We start from the raw sequence: 22,455 nt of genomic DNA, 5'->3' as shown, positions 1-22,455 counted from the left end.
GGCATGTACAAGTGGTATAATTGTAATTACTGTGAGTACTTACAAGTTGAAAGAAAGGATGTAGAAGTCAATAGAAAAAAAAAATTACAAAGGGTTATTATAGCTGTAAATCTAGGTTTATGATCTATTTTTCCTTTTGCTTAGATTGTTCAGCATATTATACAGTAAGGAACACTAGAGAGTTAAATAAAAGGATTTATGAACACTTGCATGCCATTGAAAGGGATGTTAATAATGCTTTGGGTAGACATCTTCTTAATATGGGGTGTAAAGGCTTGCTCAGATTTTTTGTTTTGGATAGTGTCCAAGATTATTCGATCAGATTTGATGCAGAAGAAGAATTGGACTGGAAGGAGTATTGCTGGCAAGTACATCTAGATGCCAGCAATCCTCCAGGATTGAAGGACTAAGACAATTTTTAAGTGTTTTTAAAAAGAAAAAAGTTAAGGCATTAACTCAGGCAGAATTGTCATGTTAACATTGTTTGTTAATTAGTGTAATTTTTTGTAGTTTATGTGCTCATTGTGTTAATTATTTAAGAAGAATTTTGTATGAAATCATTCAGTCTGAAGAACTATATGATTAGACGAAAGCATTTACTGGATATGTTTTCTTTTTTATTAAAGCTTGGAGGTTGTGCATCTGTTGGTTTTATTTTAGTAACCCTTGAAAAATGTATATACTTGTAACTTCTGCATTTCCTCATTAATAACCAAATTATGTTTCCAACTCAATATGTATTCAGACAAGAAAAACTAGAACATAGACAGTATAAAAAGTTCACTGTATAAAATAAGAAAAAATGCCATACCAGAAGTTGCAAGCAAACTGTTAATCCACAGTTTAAACACTTTTAATCCAATATGCCTGGAACTTCATCAGAAACAAAGTATTAGTTCTACTTCCTCATTTAAAAACACTAAAAGGTGCCAAAAGTGTAACAAGTTGCAAAAAATTAAAGGAACAGTCACCTTAACAAATGTATGTTAAAAATCAAACTACAAAGTGAAGCTTTTAGTAGTTAAAATGTCCATTCAGAATCAATGACAACAAAATATGATTAAAAAGGTCCTTAGTTAAATCAGATTACATTTTAGCTCCTTGATCTTAAGTATAGGTTTGACAGAGATAATGTTATTGAAGCCTGGGTGAGTTTATGCATTGAGCAGCAGTTGCCAGTATAGTTCTCAATGCTCAAGAACAAGCTCCCAATCACCTTGCCAGGTAGATTTTGTAACTCTCTGCAACACAGAGAAGGCAAACATTTTAAAACCAACGTACACTATTGAATGTCTGTACAATGCGTTAGTGTGTGTGCTTTGGAAATCTCATACAGTTTTTGGTTAATCCTATTTTGAAGCGGCCCCACATCATTACCAATATAAAATGCAGGACAGGAAGAACAAAGAGCAATGTAAACTACTCCATTATTGCTGTAATTATAACTCCAAGTAAGAGAAATGGAGAATGTCAAGATGTTATCAATTGAGCATATCACTGTGTTTAATTTGCCATACATCAACACTTCGCATTTCTAGTTTTGGGTCAACAATAATGTATTTACAACCAATGTTTCTGAGTACTTTCTTGTTCACAAATATTTTTAAGAAGCAATACATTTTAATATAAGTTGAGTCAGAGATATTTGTATCAGTTCATTTGAAGACATATCTTTCAACCTGCAGACATTGATAATAGTAAAAAAGGCCTTTGAAAAATAAAAACATCCAGCTAAAAAATTGGACATTTAATTAGGATAACATTTGAAAACCAGATACCACATAACTCTTTTTGCTTCCAGTAGGAATGAGGGATACTACATAGTAATACATGTCAAAATGTTACAAATGCCTTCTATGAACACATTCAGGACTGCATGGATCTGGCAATCCCAAATAAAACCAAGACTCTTTCCACCAAGGGCAAACGTCCAGTCTGGTGGACCCCAGCCATAAACAAACTTTACAATAAGAGGAGAAAGCTATTACATGATAGAGCAAAATCCCAAAAAGGGAAGGCATCTTTGATCAGCACTAGCAAGAAACTATGATCCCTCATAAAATCATCCAAAGCCAACTTTGAGAGAAAAATTGCCATAGATTCAAAAGACAATCATAAGGCCTTCTTCAGCTATGTCAGAAACCTGGGTGGAAACTCCCAGATATGCTCATAATTAGTCCAAAATGATACAAAAATCACTGAACCCACAGACATTGCCAACATACTGGCAGACAGGTTCAGCGCAAACTTCACCCCTCTCCCCCAAAAGGAGAGATAACTATCCCAACTGAGAGTAGCCTCCAAGACATCTCAAATGCGCAGGTGAAAGCTGCTCTCTAAAGCTAAAAACACAGCATCAATGGGACCGGATGGGGTCCCCGGCTGTGTGCTACATGAACTCAATGAAGAACTAAACCTGCACATAAGGCAGGTGTTTAATCTTAGCCTCACCACAGGATATGTGCCCAAGGAGTGGCGTACGGCAACTGTGGTCCCACTCCACAAAGGTGGTGCCTCTACAGACCCTGGTAATTACTGCCCCATAAGCTTAACAAGCCTGGTCTGCAAAGCTATGGAGATGATCATAATGGAACTCATAAACAAGGACATAGGGAACTTGCAGACCTTGGACCCAACCCAGTTTGGCTTTGTCAAGGGCATATCTTGCATTTTGAACTTGGTCGACTTCTTCGAAACAGTCACCAAGTCCATTGATGAGGGAAAGGCAGTCCATACAGCCTACCTTGACCTTGCAAAAGCTTTCAACACAATACCCCACTCGGGTATTATAGAGAAGCTTACCAGCTTAAATGTAAACCCATATGTCACAAGATGGGTTGCAAACTGGCTAAAGGACAGAACCCACAGGGTTAGAGTTGCTGGAGCCATGTCAGACTCCAAGCCAGTTACAAGTGGAGTCCCACAGGGCTCAGTCCTTGGCCCCCTATTGTTCGGCATCTACTTCTCAGAAGTACAGGCAAACATAGGAGGACTATGGCTGACAAAGTTTGCGGAAGACTGCAAACTGGGTGCCATAGTGGATAGTACATCGGACACAGACATCCTTCAGAGGGGTCTCACGGAAACTGATAGCTGGTGCCAGAGCCATGGCCTGAAGTTAAATGCAAAAAAGTGTATAGTCATACCCTTCGGGAAAAACAAGGTAACCCCAAGCTACCATATAGGTGGCAACCCACTAAGCACAGAAGACGTTATCAGGGACCTGGGGACCCAGGTTGACAGTGGCCTCTCGTTTGACGCTCACGTTGCTAAAGTGGTTCGAAAGACCTTCTACATTGCCCACCTGATCATGAAGGGATTCACATCCAGATCAAGTGAGGTCATTGTTCCCCTGTACTCTTCACTTATCAGACCAATGATAGAGTACAATGCCCCATTCGGGATGTATCTCACCCGACACCTGCAGCAATTGGAGAGACCCCAAAAGTTCCTCACCAAATGGATAAAGGGACTCCAAAACCTGTCATATGCTGCCAGACTGAAGAAACTCCAACTCTATTCAGTTGCATACCATCTGCTCAGAGGTGACCTGTGCCTGACATACAAGGCCATGACCAACCCGGAATTAATGGACATGCTCCACCTCAAAAAACCCAAATCCACCAAAACCACTAGAGCAAGAGACTTAAACCTTAGCACGGATATAAATAGGACGTGCTGGAGGGATAGATTTATCACCCAGAGACTCCCCATACTGTGGAATAAAATCCCGGTCCATGTGAGGCAGAGCACCTCGCTGGCTCTGTTCAACAGAAATCTTGACCGGTGGATGGGAGATCGTAGGTTTACCCCAGGAATCATCTCTGTCACTACTGGACAGAGGCACAACAAACTAATGGGCACAGTATTTCTAACATAAGGGGAGGCGTAAGCCACATAACTTTGGGCTAGGCTTATAAATGCCCTAAGGCAGTTAGCCTAGTATAAACCTATGAACCTATGAACCTAAAAAAAGAGACATTGTAAAATCTATTGACCTTAATGACTTGTATCACACAATTCTGCCACATTTGGATATTTATTGGCACATGTACTCGGAGAGCTCAATTATGTCTGTCTTCATGTACTCCAGTGAGGTATGTCTCAAGTTGTTCACACCAACATGAATTATGACAGAGTCATAATGATACTTGAGAGACCTGAGTGCATGTTGCATGTGTGAACTGATGAATTCTGGCATCGAACAAGCAACTGATTGTAACTTTGTCCTTGTCCATCCTGGTGAGCAGGACATCCATGTGTCTCACTCCTGGGTCTTCATGATTAGAAAGTGTGTTTTTTGGGTGTTACACCTTATGGGCTTGATAGATGAGACACTGGTGTTGCTATGTGTCATGGGTGCTGTGGGAACTGTGCTAGTTGTACCAGAGTTGTGTTTTGAAGGTCTCTGGTGTCTCAGTAGTTTTTTTGAGAGAACCACCACATATGTTGATTTTTGTGTTAGATGCGTACTATGTGTACGAGTACTGGTACTATGTGCATGTGTAGTGGTGGGTGGGTTGACATCCTCTTCCCCATTACATTTTCAGTGCGAGAGAGCATGGATTCAGGATTCTTGGAGTAAATGCATCTCTCACACTTTGTACCAGAGTGAGTTATTAGAAGCAGGTTGTCGGTGTACATGAGGCAATTGCTACATTGTCTCAAGAATCCCAAGTGAACAAGGCTGGCAGCAGAAACAAGGGTGGTCAAACTATCCATAATGCTAGCTTGAAGTCTGCTGTCACTGAGGGGGTCTTTTCAGGATCAAACAAGGAGGAGCTCAGTGGATGGATATATCTACTGGGGTTTTTACGTTGGTAGTTTAATATGTCTGGCTGTATTTTATTTTTTTATTTGGTAGTTTAATAGCTTTCAGCTCACTAGCAGTATTTCTTTGACTGGAAAAGTATTAAGCATGAGGGCTAAACTAATGTCCTACAGCTTTAACTAAGGGAAAGACTGTTGAATTAATATGTCTGGCTATGGCACACAATTCTACTACAGTGTGTGATGCTGCATGATGCACAAACAAGCAGGGCTTGCAAGAAATATCGTTTTATACCAGTACACATGCTGTTTCCCTATTCATTAACAAGTAATTTGCAGATATTAAGTGACACGTATATATAAGGCAGCTTTATGCATATCTATGAATAGAAAAGTAAGCACCTTAAAATTATTTTCTAGATAGCTTCTTTAACAATACAATGCAGCCTGCTCCTGATTTAACCTCAGCCTACCTGGTGTGTTAAGAACCCAATCCACTTGCTTGTGGACTCAACCTCCAGCCTCATGCTTTCTGCACCCTCCATCAAGGAAAAAAACTAATACCCAACTCAATTTGAGCCTGCTCCTGATTTAACCTCAGCCTACCTGGTGTGTTAAGAACCCAATCCACTTGCTTGTGGACTCAACCTCGAGCCTCCTGCTTTCTACACCCTCCATCAAGGACAAAACTAATACCCAATTCAATTTGAGCCTGCTCCTGATTTAACCTCAGCCTACCTGGTGTGTTAAGAACCCAATCCATTTGCTTGTGGACTCAACCTCCAGCCACCTCCATCAAGGACAAAACTAATACCCAACTCAATTTGAGCCTGCTCCTAATTTAACCTCAGCCTACCTGGTGTGATAAGAATCCAATCCACTTGCCTGTGGACTCAACCTCCAGCCTCCTGATTTTTGCACCCTCCATCAAGGACAAAACTAAGTATGTTATGGACAAAATCTAGCTGATAAAACAGACCCCTAGTCACCACCTGTTTCAGGGCTTCAAAGTTCGCTGGGCGCCTGAGCAGCCAGCAGCCTTACCCCTTTTCTGTATCTACCTATCAACTTATACACCTCTAACATTCTATTCTGTATCTACCTATCAACCTATACACCCCTAACACTTACCTTCACCCCCTCTCACTTTACGTTTCTTCCCTACACTCTCCTACACTACTCTGCTCCCTTACTAACTCACCTTTCATTTCCTGAACTGTCCCCTAGGGGGCACCTTTCTCCCATCCAACACTCCCCCTCCCCCTGTGCCAACTTTGCAAACTTTAACCATCTACAAAGCTTCTTGCTGTGTTCCTACTCATACTTACTTGTGCCTTTCAGTTTGTACTCCACTAGAAGTCATTCTCTAGACTCCACCTTTATTCTCTAACCTTCTCCACTTCTATCCTGCCTTTCCAACCTGCAGTTACCTGCATAGTTGATTGTTTTCTTCGCTAACTTCTCCTCCTTTGGGACTATACTTTTCAGTACTGATGTCTGCCATGCACATTGAGATTAAATAGAAATCTCTGGGTTTGAAAACATACCAAATCACGCATGAGTGACCTCATTTATTTTTATTTATTTATTTACATATTTATGCATTGATATTTTTTCTCTCCTTTTTTTCATAACTGCAGCTGTCCTAGGGCCCCATATCCTTGCTGGGTCTGGACACACCAGACATCACATTCCAATGCCGGTATGTTGCTGGGGCCAGCAAAGATCCTAAAGATGTTCTTGGGGGTAGGGAGTCAAGCTGTTCAATACTCATAAGGAGGGGTTGCATTTCTGGCCCACCTCTTCTTTGTCTCTTTCCCTTCTGCTGCCTCTGTGATTTAACAAAGGGTCAGGCATGCAGTGGACATGTGTTACAGTTTGATCCAGCTCTGCAACAGCTCAGTCATGTCTCTCCCCTTTTCCACTGTTATGGACACACCTGGACACAGCTCCCAGTGTTTCCTCTCCAGGCTCCACTAGAGACTGACACAGAAGATGTTTACAGGTCTGCCTACCTCCCCCAGAGATTGTAATTCCTATCCCTCCCGGCTGATCCATCCTTCACTTGACCTGTTATTTAAACCTGGGTTGTCTGGGCCATAGTTGAAGCTTTATCCACTATACCAACAGAACAGCCAATGAGTGACATGTATTTGATTTTATGCTGTTATACCTATTTTAAAGAAGCTGATATATGTCTGAAGGTAGGTGTTTGAAGTTTGTTGTAGTCAGGGTTGCCAGATTTCCAGCAACCCAGGTAGGGACAAAAAAAAAAAAAAGGAAGGTCTCTCACGAAGTGAAGACCAAAAAAAAAAAAAAAAAAGTCTTCGGCGGCAACTGAAGACCAAAAAAAAAGAACTGAGCTCACTCTGCCTGCAATAAACACTGAGCTTCTCGTGTTTAATGCATTGCAGTTCCGCATTAAACACGAGAAGCTCCGTGTTTAGCGCTTTTGATTGGTATCGGCATATGGGCCAATCAAAAACACGGAGCTTCTGTTTAATGCGGAACACAAGCTCCGTGTTTAGCAATTTTTGATTGGCCCGTATGCCAGGTATACGGGTCAATCAAAAAAAAAAAAAAAAAAAAACAAAGTGGAGGCTGGCCGGGATTTAAACCGGCAGGGCGGGACTCAGGATCAGGCTACTGATCTCGGGACAGTCCTGCCCAAATAGGGACGTCTGGCAACCCTGGTTGTAGTGCACATAGGAGTATTTTCTTTTCTCTGAATTAACCAACTTGTTTTGGTGCCAATGAATTAGAAAATATGAACAATGTGCCCAAATCAGAGTTTTATTTACAATTTAGAGGTTTGTGAATGACATGCAATTTCATTAAATAGAATAAATATTGCCAATATTATCCTACAGAATGACCTACATAGCACTATTGTTAATGTTTGAAAGTGTCTGTGAGGAAAGAAACCTAAATATATGTATATTTCTGATTCCCATTGAAGGCGAAAACAGTATTGATACATTTAACTGTTTTTTTATTCACATATCAAGTGCCCAGCTGTGCAGTTGTAAAATTATAAAATAATCCTATCAGCATACGGGTGGGCAGTAGAATATTTTTTGTGCATGCTGTAGAGACGTGTCCTTTCATCTATGCAGTATTGCCAAATGCATTGTTGAATTGTCTTTCATCCCTGAGTGCCCTCATCTTTATTGTTTTCTGTCTCGTAGACAGTAGTTTAAACAAATGCAAGTATTTTAACTGAGAATAACCTTGGCTAGGCTGACAACTGGGCCTTTAACATTATCTGCCACCTAGTATCGCCACCCAACTATAAAATGCATTTGTATAAATACCAGCATTCTTACAAGTCTAGTCTTTTCTTACAGGCCAGCTTTGTGTTTCTGGTTTGTAGATGTACAGGGATGGGTTGCTCCACACTACACATTGTCCGTAGCCCATTTTATTACCCACATCTTACTCCAAACTAGCCTCTTTGTCCTGAGATTTCATGTCGGTTTAACTTTCATTTCCATACTTAAATGGCTGCAGCCAATTATTACAGTTGTAAAGCACACAATGCAGCAAACCGGGAAAATTAGAAGAGGCTGAAAATTGAGGCAGAAGGGAAAAATAGTGGAACAAGCTAAAAGCCTTGAATACTTAGGAGTGAAGGCTGAAGAGAATCGCTGTTTGAATGAGGAGGTCTAAACTACAGTCAGATGTGCTGCAGCAGAGTGGCAGGGGGTGTGAGGGGTGGTGTGTATCAGAAGTACACCAAAGAAGTAGAACAGTAAGGGGCAGAAATCTATAGTGTGTCCAGTACTTCTGTATGGTATAGATCAGATGAGGACAGGTAAGATGAGGTTAGATGAAAATGACGAATTGGCTGAGGTGAACACGCTGAGAAAGATGATGAAATTAAGAGAAGCAAGAGTAGCCCAGATGTAGTGACGGTCAAAGAGAAAAGATTATGGTGGTTTAGCCACATGTGCAGGAAAATATAGCATGACTTGGTGGGTTGGGAGCTGGAATAATGGTTAAAATGTTATCTTACTCACACAGTGTTTGATTCTCACCTTTAAGATGAATGGCTTGGCTTTTGTCATTAGCCTAGTAATCTCCTAGGAACCTATAAGATTTGAGAGAGATGAAGAAGGCAAGAGGAAACAAGAACATCCAGCTAAGAAATGGAAGGATTGTGTGGTCCAGGCCTTGTGACAGTCAGGCATAACTTTAAAAAGGGGTAACAGAGTCACAGTGCAAAAAGAGAGATATCAGCGGTGGTTGTGACACCCTTTCCCCAGTTAGAAAAATGGGGAAAAAAGGCTTGCTAATGATAATAATGCAACACACTCCCCAGTCATGTGCATACATGTTATGCTCTGAATAACATAGCTATATTTTTCTTTGCTCTCAGCATTTAGAACAGTAAACAGATCAATGCAGACACATATTTTAGCTGACCCCATAATGCTTTAAAATTATTTCTACATAATTAATAAAAGTACTTTTATTTCAGTTTGCTCTGTTTTTATTTTCAGGAGTTGCCTGCTTTTGACAGGTTCCTATTACCTCTAGGTCCTTGGTGTGATTTGTTGCCTGGTTCTGATGTAGGTTCATAGGTTCATAGGTAGGTACTAGGCTATTGGCCATGGGGCCTACATAAGCCTAGCCAAAAAGGTTCCCTGGCTTTCGCCACCCAAGAAAATTATTTTCCTGTGCCCCTGTCAAGCAGTGCCACAGAAGTGATACCCGGGGTGAATTTTCTATTTCCGTCCAGTTGTCAAGTTTTTTTCTTAGAGGACCAATGAGGAGCTTTGCTTGACATGCATGGGTAGTTTGTTCCAGAGTATGGCAAGTCTCTGGGACAGGAATCTATCCCTCCAGCATGTTCTGTTTATTGTGGTGACAATGTTTAGGTCCCTGGACCATGTGGTTTGGAGAGACTGGGATTTCTTTAAGTGTAGCATGTCCAACCACTCAGGGTTTGACATAGCTTCGTATGTCAGGCAGAGATTGCCTCTGAGTAGGCAATATGCGATGGAGTAGAGATGGAGTTTTTTGAGATGGTCTGCGTATGGCATCTGTTTGAGGCCAGTAATCCTCTTAGTGAGGTATTTCTAGGGCCTTTCTAATTGTTGTAGGTGTCTTGTGAGATACATGCCAAACAGGCATTGTACTCTATAATGGGACTGATGAGGGATGAGTAGAGAGGCACAGTTACCTCCTTTATTCTAGAGGAGAACCCTTTTGTGATGAGGTATGCCACGTAGAAGGATTTCCTGACTACTGTGGCAATGTGGTTATCAAAGGAGAGAAAAATGTCCACCTGTGTCCCGAGGTCTCTTATCACACTTTCAATGTTTAGTGAGCTACTGCCTATGTGGTAGTTCATGGGTACTGAGTTTTTCCCAAAGGGGATGACAGTGCACTTTTTGGCATTGAGCTTGAGGCCATGGCTTTCACACCAAGCATCTGTCTCTGTGAGGCTCTTTTGTAGAATGTCTACATCATTAGGTGATTCTGTTATGGCTCCCAGTTTGCAGTCATCTGCAAACTTTGTTAGCCAAAGTCGTTCTGTTTTGGCCTGCACTTCAGAGAAGTAGATGGTGAATAGGAGAAGACCCAGGACTGAACCCTGTGGTACTCCACTCATCACTGATCTGAAGTCAGACTTGGAGTCGGCTACTTTTACTGTGTGGGTTCTGTCAGTGAGCTAGTTGGCAACCCATCTTGTGACATAGGGATCTATGCCCAGTTAAGTGAGGTTATCTATAATTCCAGAATGGGGGATGGTATCGAAAGCCTCGACGAGTTCAAGATAGGCTGTGTGCACCACCTTGCCCTCATTTACAGCTCTAGTGACTGCTTCACAGAAGTCAATCAGGTTTAGTAAACATGATCTACCTTTTACAAATCCAAACTGAGTGGGGTCCAAGGTTTGGAAGTTATCTATGTCTTTGTTTACAAGCTCCAAGATGATATGTTCCATGGCCTTGCAGACCAGGCTCGTCAGGCTAATAGGGCGGTAATTTCCAGGGTCCGTGGTGGCACCCCCTTTGTGGAGTGGGATAACCATTGCTGTGCGCCATTCAGTAGGCACATAGCCTGAGCTGAGGCTATGAATGAACATGGTACTTAGGTGGGGTGCCAGTTTGTTCTGTAGTTCATGCAGTACGCAGCCTGGGATGTTGTCTGGTCTCATGGATGCTGTGTTCTTGGCTTTGGAGAGTGCGGTCTTTACTTGTTCATCCATGATTACAGGGGCTTTGCATTCTTCTGCTATTAAGATGGGCCATTTGGAGGGTGAGAGGGGGGTAAAGTTAGCACTGAACCTGTCTGCCAGGATGTTGGCCATATCGGTTGGTTCTGTATATTTAGTGCAATTTTGCTGTAGGTCAGAGCAGATCTGATTGTTACCATTGAGATTTTTGACATAGCTGTAGAATGCTTTGTACCTGTCTTTGGAGTCAGTGACGATTTTATTTTCATAACTGGCTTTGGAGGATTTTATGAGGGATGTCAGCTTCTTGCTGAGGCTGACAAGGGTGTTCCTCCAATCTTGGGATTTTACTCATTTTTGCAACAGCTTCTTCCTACTCTTGTAGAGTTTGTTTGTGGCAGGGGACCACCAGATTTGCTTCCTTTTTTTGGAGGATAGCATCTTGGTTCTGTTGGGGATGGCACGATCCATGCACTAGAGTATGTGCTTATACAGTGCATTTGTGTAAGATTCAGCAGTCGTACCTCTATTTTCGGTCTGCATGGGCGTCGTAAAGTTTGCCACTTCTGTCTTAAGAAGCATGAAGTTGCCTTTGGAGTAGTTTTTGATGGTGGTTTCCTTAATGGGGGGTGAGGGTGGGATATGGATATCTAGGGTGATTAGCTTGTGGTCGGATCTGACCAACGAGGAGTTGATTTCTGGTATGGAACACCAGTTACCCATATTGGTAAAGACCAGGTTCAGGATATTGCTGCCCCAGGTGGGGGTGTTGACAAGCTGATTCAAGGCATTGGAATTTATGAATTCCAGAAAACATTGAAAGAATGACTTGGTACATGAGTAGTTTTCCCAGCTGAAGGTGGGCTAGTTGAAATTGCCCATAATTAAGGTATTGGGTTGTACCTTAATATTTTCCAGTATCTTAGGAAATAAAGAGTTGGAATCCTGGGGCATGGTGGGGGATCTGTAACAAGCTACAACCTGGATTGCAGTCTTGTCCAGTGTTAGTTGCACTTGGATAATTTCAGATGCATTATGTTGAGCAACTAGCCTGGAGGTATGGATATCCTTTATGAATATGGACACACCTCTGCCTTTAGTGTTTCAGTCCAGGTTAGGTGGCCGAAAGGTGTGGTAGGAATTATAGCCTTGTAATGCAGGGGTGCTCTCTGGAGCCTTGAACCAGGTCTCTGCCACTGCACAAATGTCGATGTTCTCTATTTTAAGGAGTGCCTTGAGTGAGTGCATTTTGAGGTTTCAACTTCTAGCACCGAGTAGCATTACCCTCGGAGTTTGCTTGCTTCTACCTGTTATGGTGGTGAATTTAGCATTTGAACCTTGCATAAAAAAGGCACTATAGTGGTGGCAAGAGCCTTAGCCAGTATCCGGAATCCCAGGAGCAACAGGTGCAGGCCAGATCTGGCAAAGCATTGTGGTCTGTCGACCATGTTGTCCCAGGCAGACAGATACTGGATCCCCTTAGAATGATACCAGAAGCTTAGCCAATTGTTGAAGTCAATCATTTTGTCCTTGTACTGTGGTATCATTCTAGGTGATGGCAGGATGCTACTCAGGGCTAGGGTCATACCTGCCTAGGCTACAAGATCCAAAAGCTCCTCCACGTCTCTTTTCATGTAGTCCAGGAAGGTACGTCTCAGGTCATTCACACCAACATGGACAATGACAGAGTCGTGCTTGTACTTGTTGTGGAGTGACCTGAGTGTGTGCATTATGTGGTGGATCCTGGAACCCGACAGGCAGCTAACAGTAACTTTCTCCTTTTTTAGCCTGGTGAATGGGACATCAGTGTGCCTGACTATAGAGTCACCTATGACTAGTGTGTTGGGTACGTTGTTTTCCCTTATGGGCTGAGGTTGAGTGGCACATTGATTTTGTGGGCTGTGTGTCATTTGGGTAGTGTTGGGGGGGTGGTTGTCTGCGTTTCAGCTTGAGAGGTCTCGGTTGCTTGGGTAGGTTTTTATTGAGAGCCTCCATGAATGTGGGTGTGTGCTTTGTGTTTCTATGTGTGGGTTTTGGTAGTGTGGGTTTTGAAGGACTATTTGTTGAGTGTGGTGTGGTGCAGGTGTTAACCTTCTCTTCTTGACTGTCTAGTCCAGTGTTGGCTGGAGAGAGCTTGGCTTCCAGTTTGGCTATATAAGTGCATCTCTCACAGGTTATAGTCTTGGGTGGTTGAAGGAGAGGGTTGTCAGTGTACATGAGGCAATTGCAACATTGCCCCAAGATGCCCAGATTCATCAGGTCGACAGAATAAAACACCAGGAGCTGACACATGGACATGCCTGGATAGGTGCTTATTAATTTAAGCACTAAGAACTATTTTCCTCTTGACAAGTGAGGAAAGTCGAGTGCTGTAATAATTTGTAGTTTATTTAGTGCTTACAACAAGTTCTGAGTAAGTGCTGAGCACAAGGAAACAGTTTTGAGTGCTGAAACTAAAAAAAACTGGCTAGTTCTAGCTAAAACTAGCTAGTTTTAGCACCGATCCCAAGAAGAGAAGAAGGCACTTTTTCTCCTCCCTTTTTTGGTTTTTGTTTTAAGAATACTTTACAAAGGCATTTGCCTCTGTGTTTCTTCCTCTTGATCTGATGAGCACTGAGGGAAGCCTGATACCAGGCAATGTCAGACACATACACACACACACACACACACACACACACACACACACACACACACACACACACACACACACACACACACACTACTAATCTAGTTGGTTTGTGATTAAAACTACTCTGTAACATATCCCTGAAGATTTTTGTTCTCAGTTCTACTTTGCATCACTAACATTTCTTTAATTCTTTCTTTGGCAATCTGTGGTTTGATTCTTGGTTTGATCTCATATTTATTCACTATACTGTACTTCACTTGTTTTGTATAATGCACACTATGTCCATATACAGCTGATGTGAAGTTATTCTCAGAGATAAGAAAATAGGCATTTTAAGTCAGTTCTGAATTGTTTTCCGGCAGCCTGCTTTTGCATTTTCATCTCTTCAGAATATAATATAATATAGATCTTATTTCACTGTTGCAGTTCCTGCTTTTGAGGGAAATGAACTGAAGCTTAGACTGGAGAGAAAAGCAATGATTTTGAAGGAGAATGATTCAGTGCAAGCATTGATCCACAATGATGTGAAGCAGTTTAATGTGAACTTTTTTGACAACTTAGTAGCTAATTGTGATGGGTCAAGTGGGCAAAACCAAACAAGATGATCCCAGATGTCAGCAAGGTGAATTTAGATTCGGGGATGACAAGGTGGTAGACATGGTTATTTAATGCTGGTACAAAATAGATTCAGGACACTGATATGATTTTCTATATGGGTTTCACAATTACAATGGCAGGGAAACAGCAATGTTTTTTTTTTTATTATTATTATTTATTTATATTTTTTTTACAGAACTTGTGCAACTTTTATTTTAACTCTGTAAGGCCAACAAATGCAAGAGCATCTCTTCAGGAGTGACCTATAAAGTATGACCTTGTTTAGATACTTATTCTCTAAATTTCACAAATGAGTTTATATGTAATAATGTAATGGCTCACAGAAATATATATATATATATATATATATATATATATATATATATATTTTTTTTAATCTTTTTTTAAAAACAAATATTTTTTATCATAAGGATTTATATATATATATATATATATATATATATATATATATATATATATATATACACTTTTTTATATTGGTTTTATTTAGGTTGGTTTTAGTGAATGGTGAATGGTAGCCGTTAGTCATTGGCGAAGTAGATGTTTTAATTGCGTTAATGTTTGTTAATTAGTATGATTGTAATTACATATTTAAATGAGGGTAGAGCACTATAGGTTTGACTCTGATGATGCCCGTTAGTTATGACGGCGAAAGCGCTAAGTCAATGTATTAGTTGTTATTAATAATATACTGCAGTCCATTTTTCTTGCTTTTATGGTGGTTTTACTTTTATTTATTTATTTATTTATTTTTTGCTTATTTTTATTCAAGTTTATTTTGCTGGCTCCATTGTTATCCAGAACTGGTCATTTGGAAATTAGCATGAGCCCAGCTGCATGAGAGAGAGAATGAAATTCTGCTGGGTTATATCAGATCATTTTGAAATTATCTACCCAGCTAAGTGCATGCATTTGGGATTGCATGGGTAAGTCAAGAGAGAGAGAAAGAGTTGTTGTATCTTTCGGCTTTTCCTGGTAAGGGGTCACCACAGCGGAACTCCGGTCCGCTAATGACTGGCAGTAGATTTTTACGTGCCGAGTTACCAGCCCTGACGCACAACCTTCAACAAAGGTATGCCCATTCATGCATGTCTCCACGCAGAAGATGCTCTAGCTGAGAATCGAACTGGACAGCATCTTACTGTGAGGAGACAACGCTACCGCAGCACCACCACCGCGGGTGAAGAGAGAGAGAGAAAGAGTATGGATAGTTTACTAGGTTTCTCCCCTTTGGAAGGTGCTGATTTAATTTGGAGAAGGAAGGATAAAATTTTCCAAAATTCTCCAAAAAAGCATACCACTACTTTTACCTTAACAGCATGTTTCATATTCCATAGATAAAAGAAATAATGCATTTAAGCCAAGATGCCATCGATTAATCGAATGAAGTCTTCCTTAATGCGTAAAACAAAAGATTTCATATTTATTAAGCATACTTAGGGACATCCTCACCACTTGTAACTCATTGGCAGAAATGATGTTAACTTTATAGCATGTTTAACAAGGCCTTATACAGACTTTCCAAGGGGTGTATTCAACTTATGGTGGATTTGTTCTCTAAATGTAGGGCAATTAACATTTTGATTTTTGATAGTGTTATCAGAAATGCTTAATGAATATAATGAAAAAGTGATATAAAGACAGGCACAACTTAAATGAAATCAGTAAATTTTTGTCCTCCATGACTTTATGACACAAAAAGCAGGACGCAGATGAAAATCTTATAAAAATGAACAAAACTGCAATTATTTATTCAAAGACATTCTTCAATGTCTTTGCAATACTTTATTGGAAGACACTGAAAATTTTAATTATGGCCTTAAATCAAAATGGTTTAATAGTTATGCATGTGCTTCAACCTGACTTTAAAATAAGAAACGTCATTCAACCTATTTTGGCCATTTGAAATTACTATAATATGTAGATTAGATTGCAGAAGATCATTACCCAATCACCCCCTTGTAATTTTATGTGGTGCATACATATACATACATGCAAATATTCAGACAAGGACGATAATGCACTAATAGGCTGCCAATATACCAAAACCATTTTCACCCTAATAAATGCTCAAAATTTTCTTAAAAATGTTTAAAGAATGTTTGGTTTAATATGTTTTACTACTCTATTCTTAGCATTAGTTTCAGTATCAGAGAACCAGTAGTACATCCGTGATTCCTATGTGGTACATGCAAGGGCATAAATAAAAACACTTGAATCATTGTGTGGTCAGGTTGCCAATATACCAAGACCATCTTGACCCTAATAAATGTTCAAACATTATTTTAAAGGACATACATAGTTATACAAGGAAATACAGTATACCATAATATACCCCACTAATCTGAACCATGAATTATTTCAAACCTGTGTCTTGTAACCTTTTAGGGAAGGCCTGTCAATACTTGAAAAGGAACCATTCCTTACTACAAAACCATAGGATATGAAAGTATAAACTGTTCAGAAGGGATTCAGAAGTTACTATATTCTGTTTCTTACGTGTTACTTAGAGAATAACTTAATGTTGTCTATAAGGTAGTGTCTGACACTATTCTATTTGAAATTCTACAGCTTAACTTTGACCAAATATGCATTTGTTTGTTAAGACTTGGGTGTTGCTTGGATAGATCACTTGAAGCCTTGTCAGCACAATTCCACATATTTTCTTTTTGCCTTTCCATGTGTGTGAGAGAGATGATAGACCTGGAGTTAAATTTATAGTTATCCAGACACTCAAATATGTTATGTCTGAAGAGAACTAGGGAGATACTTTGCATAATATAATAGGACATCTGTTGCAGAGAATAGAAAATCTTTGAGAGACATCTATCCTGCCCCAAGGTTCTATTTATATTATGGTGGAAGTTTAGCCATTTCGAGTGGGTTTTCATGATTTAAAGCTTTAGTTTATGGGTAGGAGTTCATATAGGACAGGATCATATGAGGCCTTGAAGACAAGGCAGATCTCTCCCTATAAAACAGAAAAGCTTCAAATGATTAACTATGTGAGTTACAAGATAACTTAAACCTGGTACTGTGTTTACATGCTCTATGGATTTTTGACATTTATAAGTGATTTTACTTTTACTGAAATCATATTAAATCTGCATGTTTTTCTTGAGTGAAGTTATCATTCAGTCTTCCCACTACAATTCTTTGCGAAACATCTTTTCTGCCACAAGGTTAAACATGTTATCCAAAGGAGGCTACACCAAAAATATCTGTCTCATATGTAGACAGAGTACTTGGGACATTTTGTTTGGGGCATGTGAAACAGAGTGCAGTCCCTGCGGCTCAATCTCTCTCTAGTGATAAACTAGCGTGTGGTATTTGTTGACCCTTGAAAAAAGCATATTATAAGTTTTTTCTAATTGTTTGTCACATCCAGATCTCTCAGCAAATTCTCAAATATAGGCTTTTTGTTGCTAGTTATTAGTGTGGCACCACTAGTAAATACTTTCCATTTCGAAACATAAGATTTCCTAGTAGCAGGCTTTCTTGTATTATTTAGTACCTGCTGCACATCCTCAGAAATCAGGTGCCTAAAAGGTATTGAAAATGAATTATCCTGGCCATCAGGTAAAGTTATTTCAGACTATGGAGTATCAAACTCCCCTTGTCTTATGTGAATAGATCCAATTTGTAATGTAGCTTTTGGTAAATGCCCTTTACCAGCTCCATAAGAAGGGAGAATGACTCCTGCCTGGGTGAGAAGGGAGTCATCCCAATGATCTTTTCAGAGACCTTCTGAATGGAAATATGTACAGTAACATTCTCATCTGATGGAATGAAAAAACATCTGTTTTCAAGGCCCACCTGCAAGGAGCCTTGGTGCAATAATGGTTTAGCTGTCTGTATTAAAAAATGGGAAACATAAGGATCGGAGGAAATTAACTATTTGAACTTATTTATTTTTGTATCTTGAGTCGTTAGTTCAACGTGTTCACTCAGCTCCCAATTATGATGACACAGCCGATACAAACTACCCAGCAAATGGGAGTTAAAATGGATGACACTCAGAAGAAAACAATGCGTGAGCTGCTGGTGTTAATAGGCAATCCTTTGGTATCGCAAGTTTTAGGTATAGAAGATGAAAATGTGAACATTATCTCTGAAATGGATGACAGCCTTTACAACCTATTAATGCGGCTCGAAAGGAAAGTACAAATGTTTAAGAGACTCCAGTGGCAGCGTTTGAGCTTCCTGGCTTATCTGGAGTTTAATATTGTTCCACGAGGGCTTTGCATTTTGAAAATGCCCACGTATGCAAACACATACCCAGAACTCTTGAAGTCCTGGCAACAATTGAATTTAAAATTAAGTAGAGACTGTATGGTTTTAATGAATGAACATTTTTCACCCACAGAGAATGAGCTTCTCGAAGAAATAATGAAAATGGAAAACGAACTAATTAGTTCTAGCAATTTTTCAAAAGTGTCTGACTTCTACCAATTAATGTTGAATAGAATGGACATATTAGATAAAAGATTACAGGCTACTAAACAACATAAACTGCAAGGGACATTAATGACTTCAAAATGGGTCATATCTTCTCTTGGCCGAGGACCCATATAAATAATATTAATAAAAAACCTTATATGAAAGAAAAGAAAAATAGGATGGATTAACTAGATACATTCACAGAAATGGAAACATTTTCAAATATTCAGGATGGGCGTACACATATTTCACAACAGTCCAATCATGAAGTAGGGTCTTCTATTGCAACTAGTGCACATGACGGGATTGGACAACATGAACAAACCGGTCAGACGGATGCAACAACGAGCTCTATGCTCGCAGCTAATGTACAAGGGGAAAAGAGTAAAATTATGCCAACATCAAAAGTGAAGCAAGCTGATATTTTTTTAAAACTGCCTCAGCCTTTATTGGTAAAACAACTGGAAAAGGTAGAACTCAGCAAATGCTCGCAATCGAGAGGGCGTTCTCAGCAAAGGAGCAATTTTTTTTGCAGGGGGCAAAAGAAAAAACGACAGTCTGCTTCCCGACAGCAAGCAGGGATGCAGATAAATTGTAAGCTACATGATTCTATTTTGAACTTATCGAGTTTCCCTCTAACTACTACAATGCAGAGCCTGCTAAATAAAGGACTGCAGTTTATACCATGTGGATCTGACTCGATAGTGGAGGCACTAACAGACTTAAAGACATTCGTTACAAATATATGTCTGAAACTGTTATTTAAAAATTCACAAAATGATATGATGAATAAGTTTAAGAAAAAAAGTACTTTTATTCCCAATAATTATCCCATTTTGGATGCTTTCTGTGTAGTATGTGAAGACGAACTGAGAAATTTATATTATGAGGTTACAATGGGTAGGTTAAAAATAAAAAAAAATTAATGTTTCCTATGAAGAATCTTTAGCCTGTAAGCAATTTTGCATTAATGAAGATATTATTATTAAACAAACCGATAAAGACGGAGCTACAGTCATTTTTGATAAAGATGAATATAATAATTTAATGAAACAATTTTTAAATGATGAGCACACCTTTAAAGAACTAACTTTTGAAGAAGTGAGAAAGATTATTTATGAAATAAACATGTACATTTATGATATGCAAATACAGAATGATATTACAATTGAACTGTTTAATTACTTTACTGTGTCAACCCCAATGAATCCCGTAATATATGGAATTCCAAAACTTCATAAATCAATGACCACCCCACCAATGAGACCTATAGTGTCAGGAAGAGGGTGGTCAACCGAACCTTTATCCATCTATGTTCAGGAGAATCTGAGTAAATATTTACCTTTATGTCCAAGTTATATTAAAGACACCAATGATTTTTCTGAAAAAGCTTTATGTGTGGTATGAGAATAACACACATAAAGAATTCATAATGGTAACTTTGGATATAAGTTCTTTATTTACTGTAATACCAAATTAATATGGGGTGAATGCAATCCGTGAATTTCTATGTGTTGAAGTAAAAATGAAAGGTAAAGATGTGGAGACACTGTGTAGTATGATAGAAGGGATAGTAGGCTGGCCTAATGGTGAAGATGTTTGCCTTACAGACACAAGGTGCAGGGTTTGATTCTCACAAGAGATACTTGGCTAGGCTTAAAATAGCCCAGACAGGCAGATAGCCTAGTACTAATCTATGAATCTAAGTGGTTCTGGAAAAAATGTTTTTTTATTTAATAAACAACCAGTTTGCAACCCATGTTGTGATGTATGGATTAACGTTTAAGCTGATGAGTTTTTCAATGATACCCGAGTGGGGTATTGTATCGAAGGCCTTAGCCAGATCGAGGTAGGCTGTATGGACTGCCTTTCCCTCATCAATGGCTTTGGTGACTGTTTCAAAAAAGTTAACCAAGTTTAAAAGGCATGATCTGCCTTTGACAAAGCCAAACTGGGTTGGATCCAAAGTCTGCAAATACCCTAAGTCTTTATTTATGAGGTCCATTATGATCCTCTCCATGGCTTTGCAGATAAGGCTTGTCAAGCTAATGGGCCGGTAATTTCCAGGGTCGGTGGAGGCACCGCCTTTGTGAAGTGGGACCACAGTTGCAGTGCGCCACTCCCTGGGTACGTATCCAGAGGTAAGACTTTGATTAAACAGCTGTCCTAGCTGTGGGTTTAATTCCTCATTGAGTTCATGGAGCACACAGCCGGGGACACCATCAGGTCCCATGGATGCTGTGTTTTTTGCTTTGGAGAGCAGTTCTCACTTGGGCGCTGGAGATGTTTGGGGGGCTGCAATCGTTTGGTATAGATATCTCTCCTTTTGGGGGGGAGGGGGGGAGAAGTTTGCACTGAACCTGTCAGCCAGTATGTTGGCAATGTCTGTAGGATCAGTAATCTTCACATCATTTTGAACTAGTTCTGAGCATATCTGGGAGTTTCCTCCCAGGTTTCTAACATAGCTAAAGAAGGCCTTATGATTGTCTTTTGAGTCTTTAGCTATTTTTCTCTCGAAATTTGCTTTGGATGATTTTATGAGAGCTCTTAGTTTTTTACTTATAGTGATCAAGGGTGTCTTACCTTTTAAGGATTTTGCTCTATCTATTTGAGCATTCCAAAGACATGCATCTGGAGCATTTCTCCCCGGGCCTCCGCTGAAAACAGGCTCTGTGGAACCTAGTCGGACATTCCCGGTCAACAAATGTTAAATAAATAAATAAATAAAATAAATAAAAATCTTGTAGTAGCTTCCTCCTTTTGTTGTAGAGTTTGTTTATGGCTGGGGTCCACCAGACTGGACGCTTGCCTTTGGTACAAAGAGTCTTTGTTTTGCTTGGGATTGCCTTATCCATGCAGTCCTGCAGGTGCTGGTAGAAGGCATTTGTAAGTGATTCAGCGGCTTGAGTACTGTTTTCCGCCGGCTCGGGGGCCTTAAAGGAGACCACACTAGTCTTTGCGGCTCGAAATGAAAGTACAAATGTTTAAGAGACTCCAGTGGCAGCATTTGAGCTTCCTGGCTTATCTGGAGTTTAATATTGTTCCACAAGGGCTTTGCATTTTGAAAATCCCCACGTATGCAAACACATACCCAGAACTCTTGAAGTCCTGGCAACAATTGAATTTAAAATTAAGTAGAGACTGTATGGTTTTAATGAATGAACATTTTTCACCCACAGAGAATGAGCTTCTCGAAGAAATAATGAAAATGGAAAACGAACTAATTAGTTCTAGCAATTTTTCAAAAGTGTCTGACTTCTACCAATTAATGTTGAATAGAATGGACATATTAGATAAAAGATTACAGGCTACTAAACAACATAAACTGCAAGGGACATTAATGACTTCAAAATGGGTCATATCTTCTCTTGGCCGAGGACCCATATAAATAATATTAATAAAAAACCTTATATGAAAGAAAAGAAAAATAGGATGGATTAACTAGATACATTCACAGAAATGGAAACATTTTCAAATATTCAGGATGGGCGTACACATATTTCACAACAGTCCAATCATGAAGTAGGGTCTTCTATTGCAACTAGTGCACATGACGGGATTGGACAACATGAACAAACCGGTCAGACGGATGCAACAACGAGCTCTATCCTCGCAGCTAATGTACAAGGGGAAAAGAGTAAAATTATGCCAACATCAAAAGTGAAGCAAGCTGATATTTTTTTAAAACTGCCTCAGCCTTTATTGGTAAAACAATTGGAAAAGGTAGAACTCAGCAAATGCTCAATCGAGAGCGTTCAGCAAAGGAGCAATTTTTTGTAGGGGCAAAAAACGACAGTCTGCTTCCGACAGCAAG

The 22,455-nt window shown here is 39.8% G+C and overlaps 1 protein-coding gene and 1 long non-coding RNA gene across 2 annotated transcripts in view; one reads left to right on the top strand and one right to left on the bottom strand.

Moving 5' to 3' along the window:
* Positions 1-22,455, top strand: part of LOC122815838 (deleted in malignant brain tumors 1 protein-like) — a 580,111-nt gene that overhangs the window by 134,324 nt on the left and 423,332 nt on the right. The window contains exon 6 of the mRNA XM_044088652.1: positions 14,010-14,165. Coding sequence (XP_043944587.1) covers positions 14,010-14,165 — 156 coding nt within the window. The remainder of the gene's footprint in view (positions 1-14,009; positions 14,166-22,455) is intronic.
* The window catches only part of LOC122809243, a 76,515-nt gene that overhangs the window by 42,822 nt on the left and 11,238 nt on the right, over positions 1-22,455 (bottom strand). The window lies entirely within an intron of this gene.

The sequence above is a fragment of the Protopterus annectens genome, chromosome 1.part1, assembly GCF_019279795.1.
Source record: "Protopterus annectens isolate FY-2018-M chromosome 1.part1, PAN1.0, whole genome shotgun sequence".
In the NCBI taxonomy this organism is placed as follows: domain Eukaryota; kingdom Metazoa; phylum Chordata; order Ceratodontiformes; family Protopteridae; genus Protopterus; species Protopterus annectens.
Note: the sequence above shows the minus strand (reverse complement) of the source record. Positions and strands in the feature narration are given on the sequence as shown.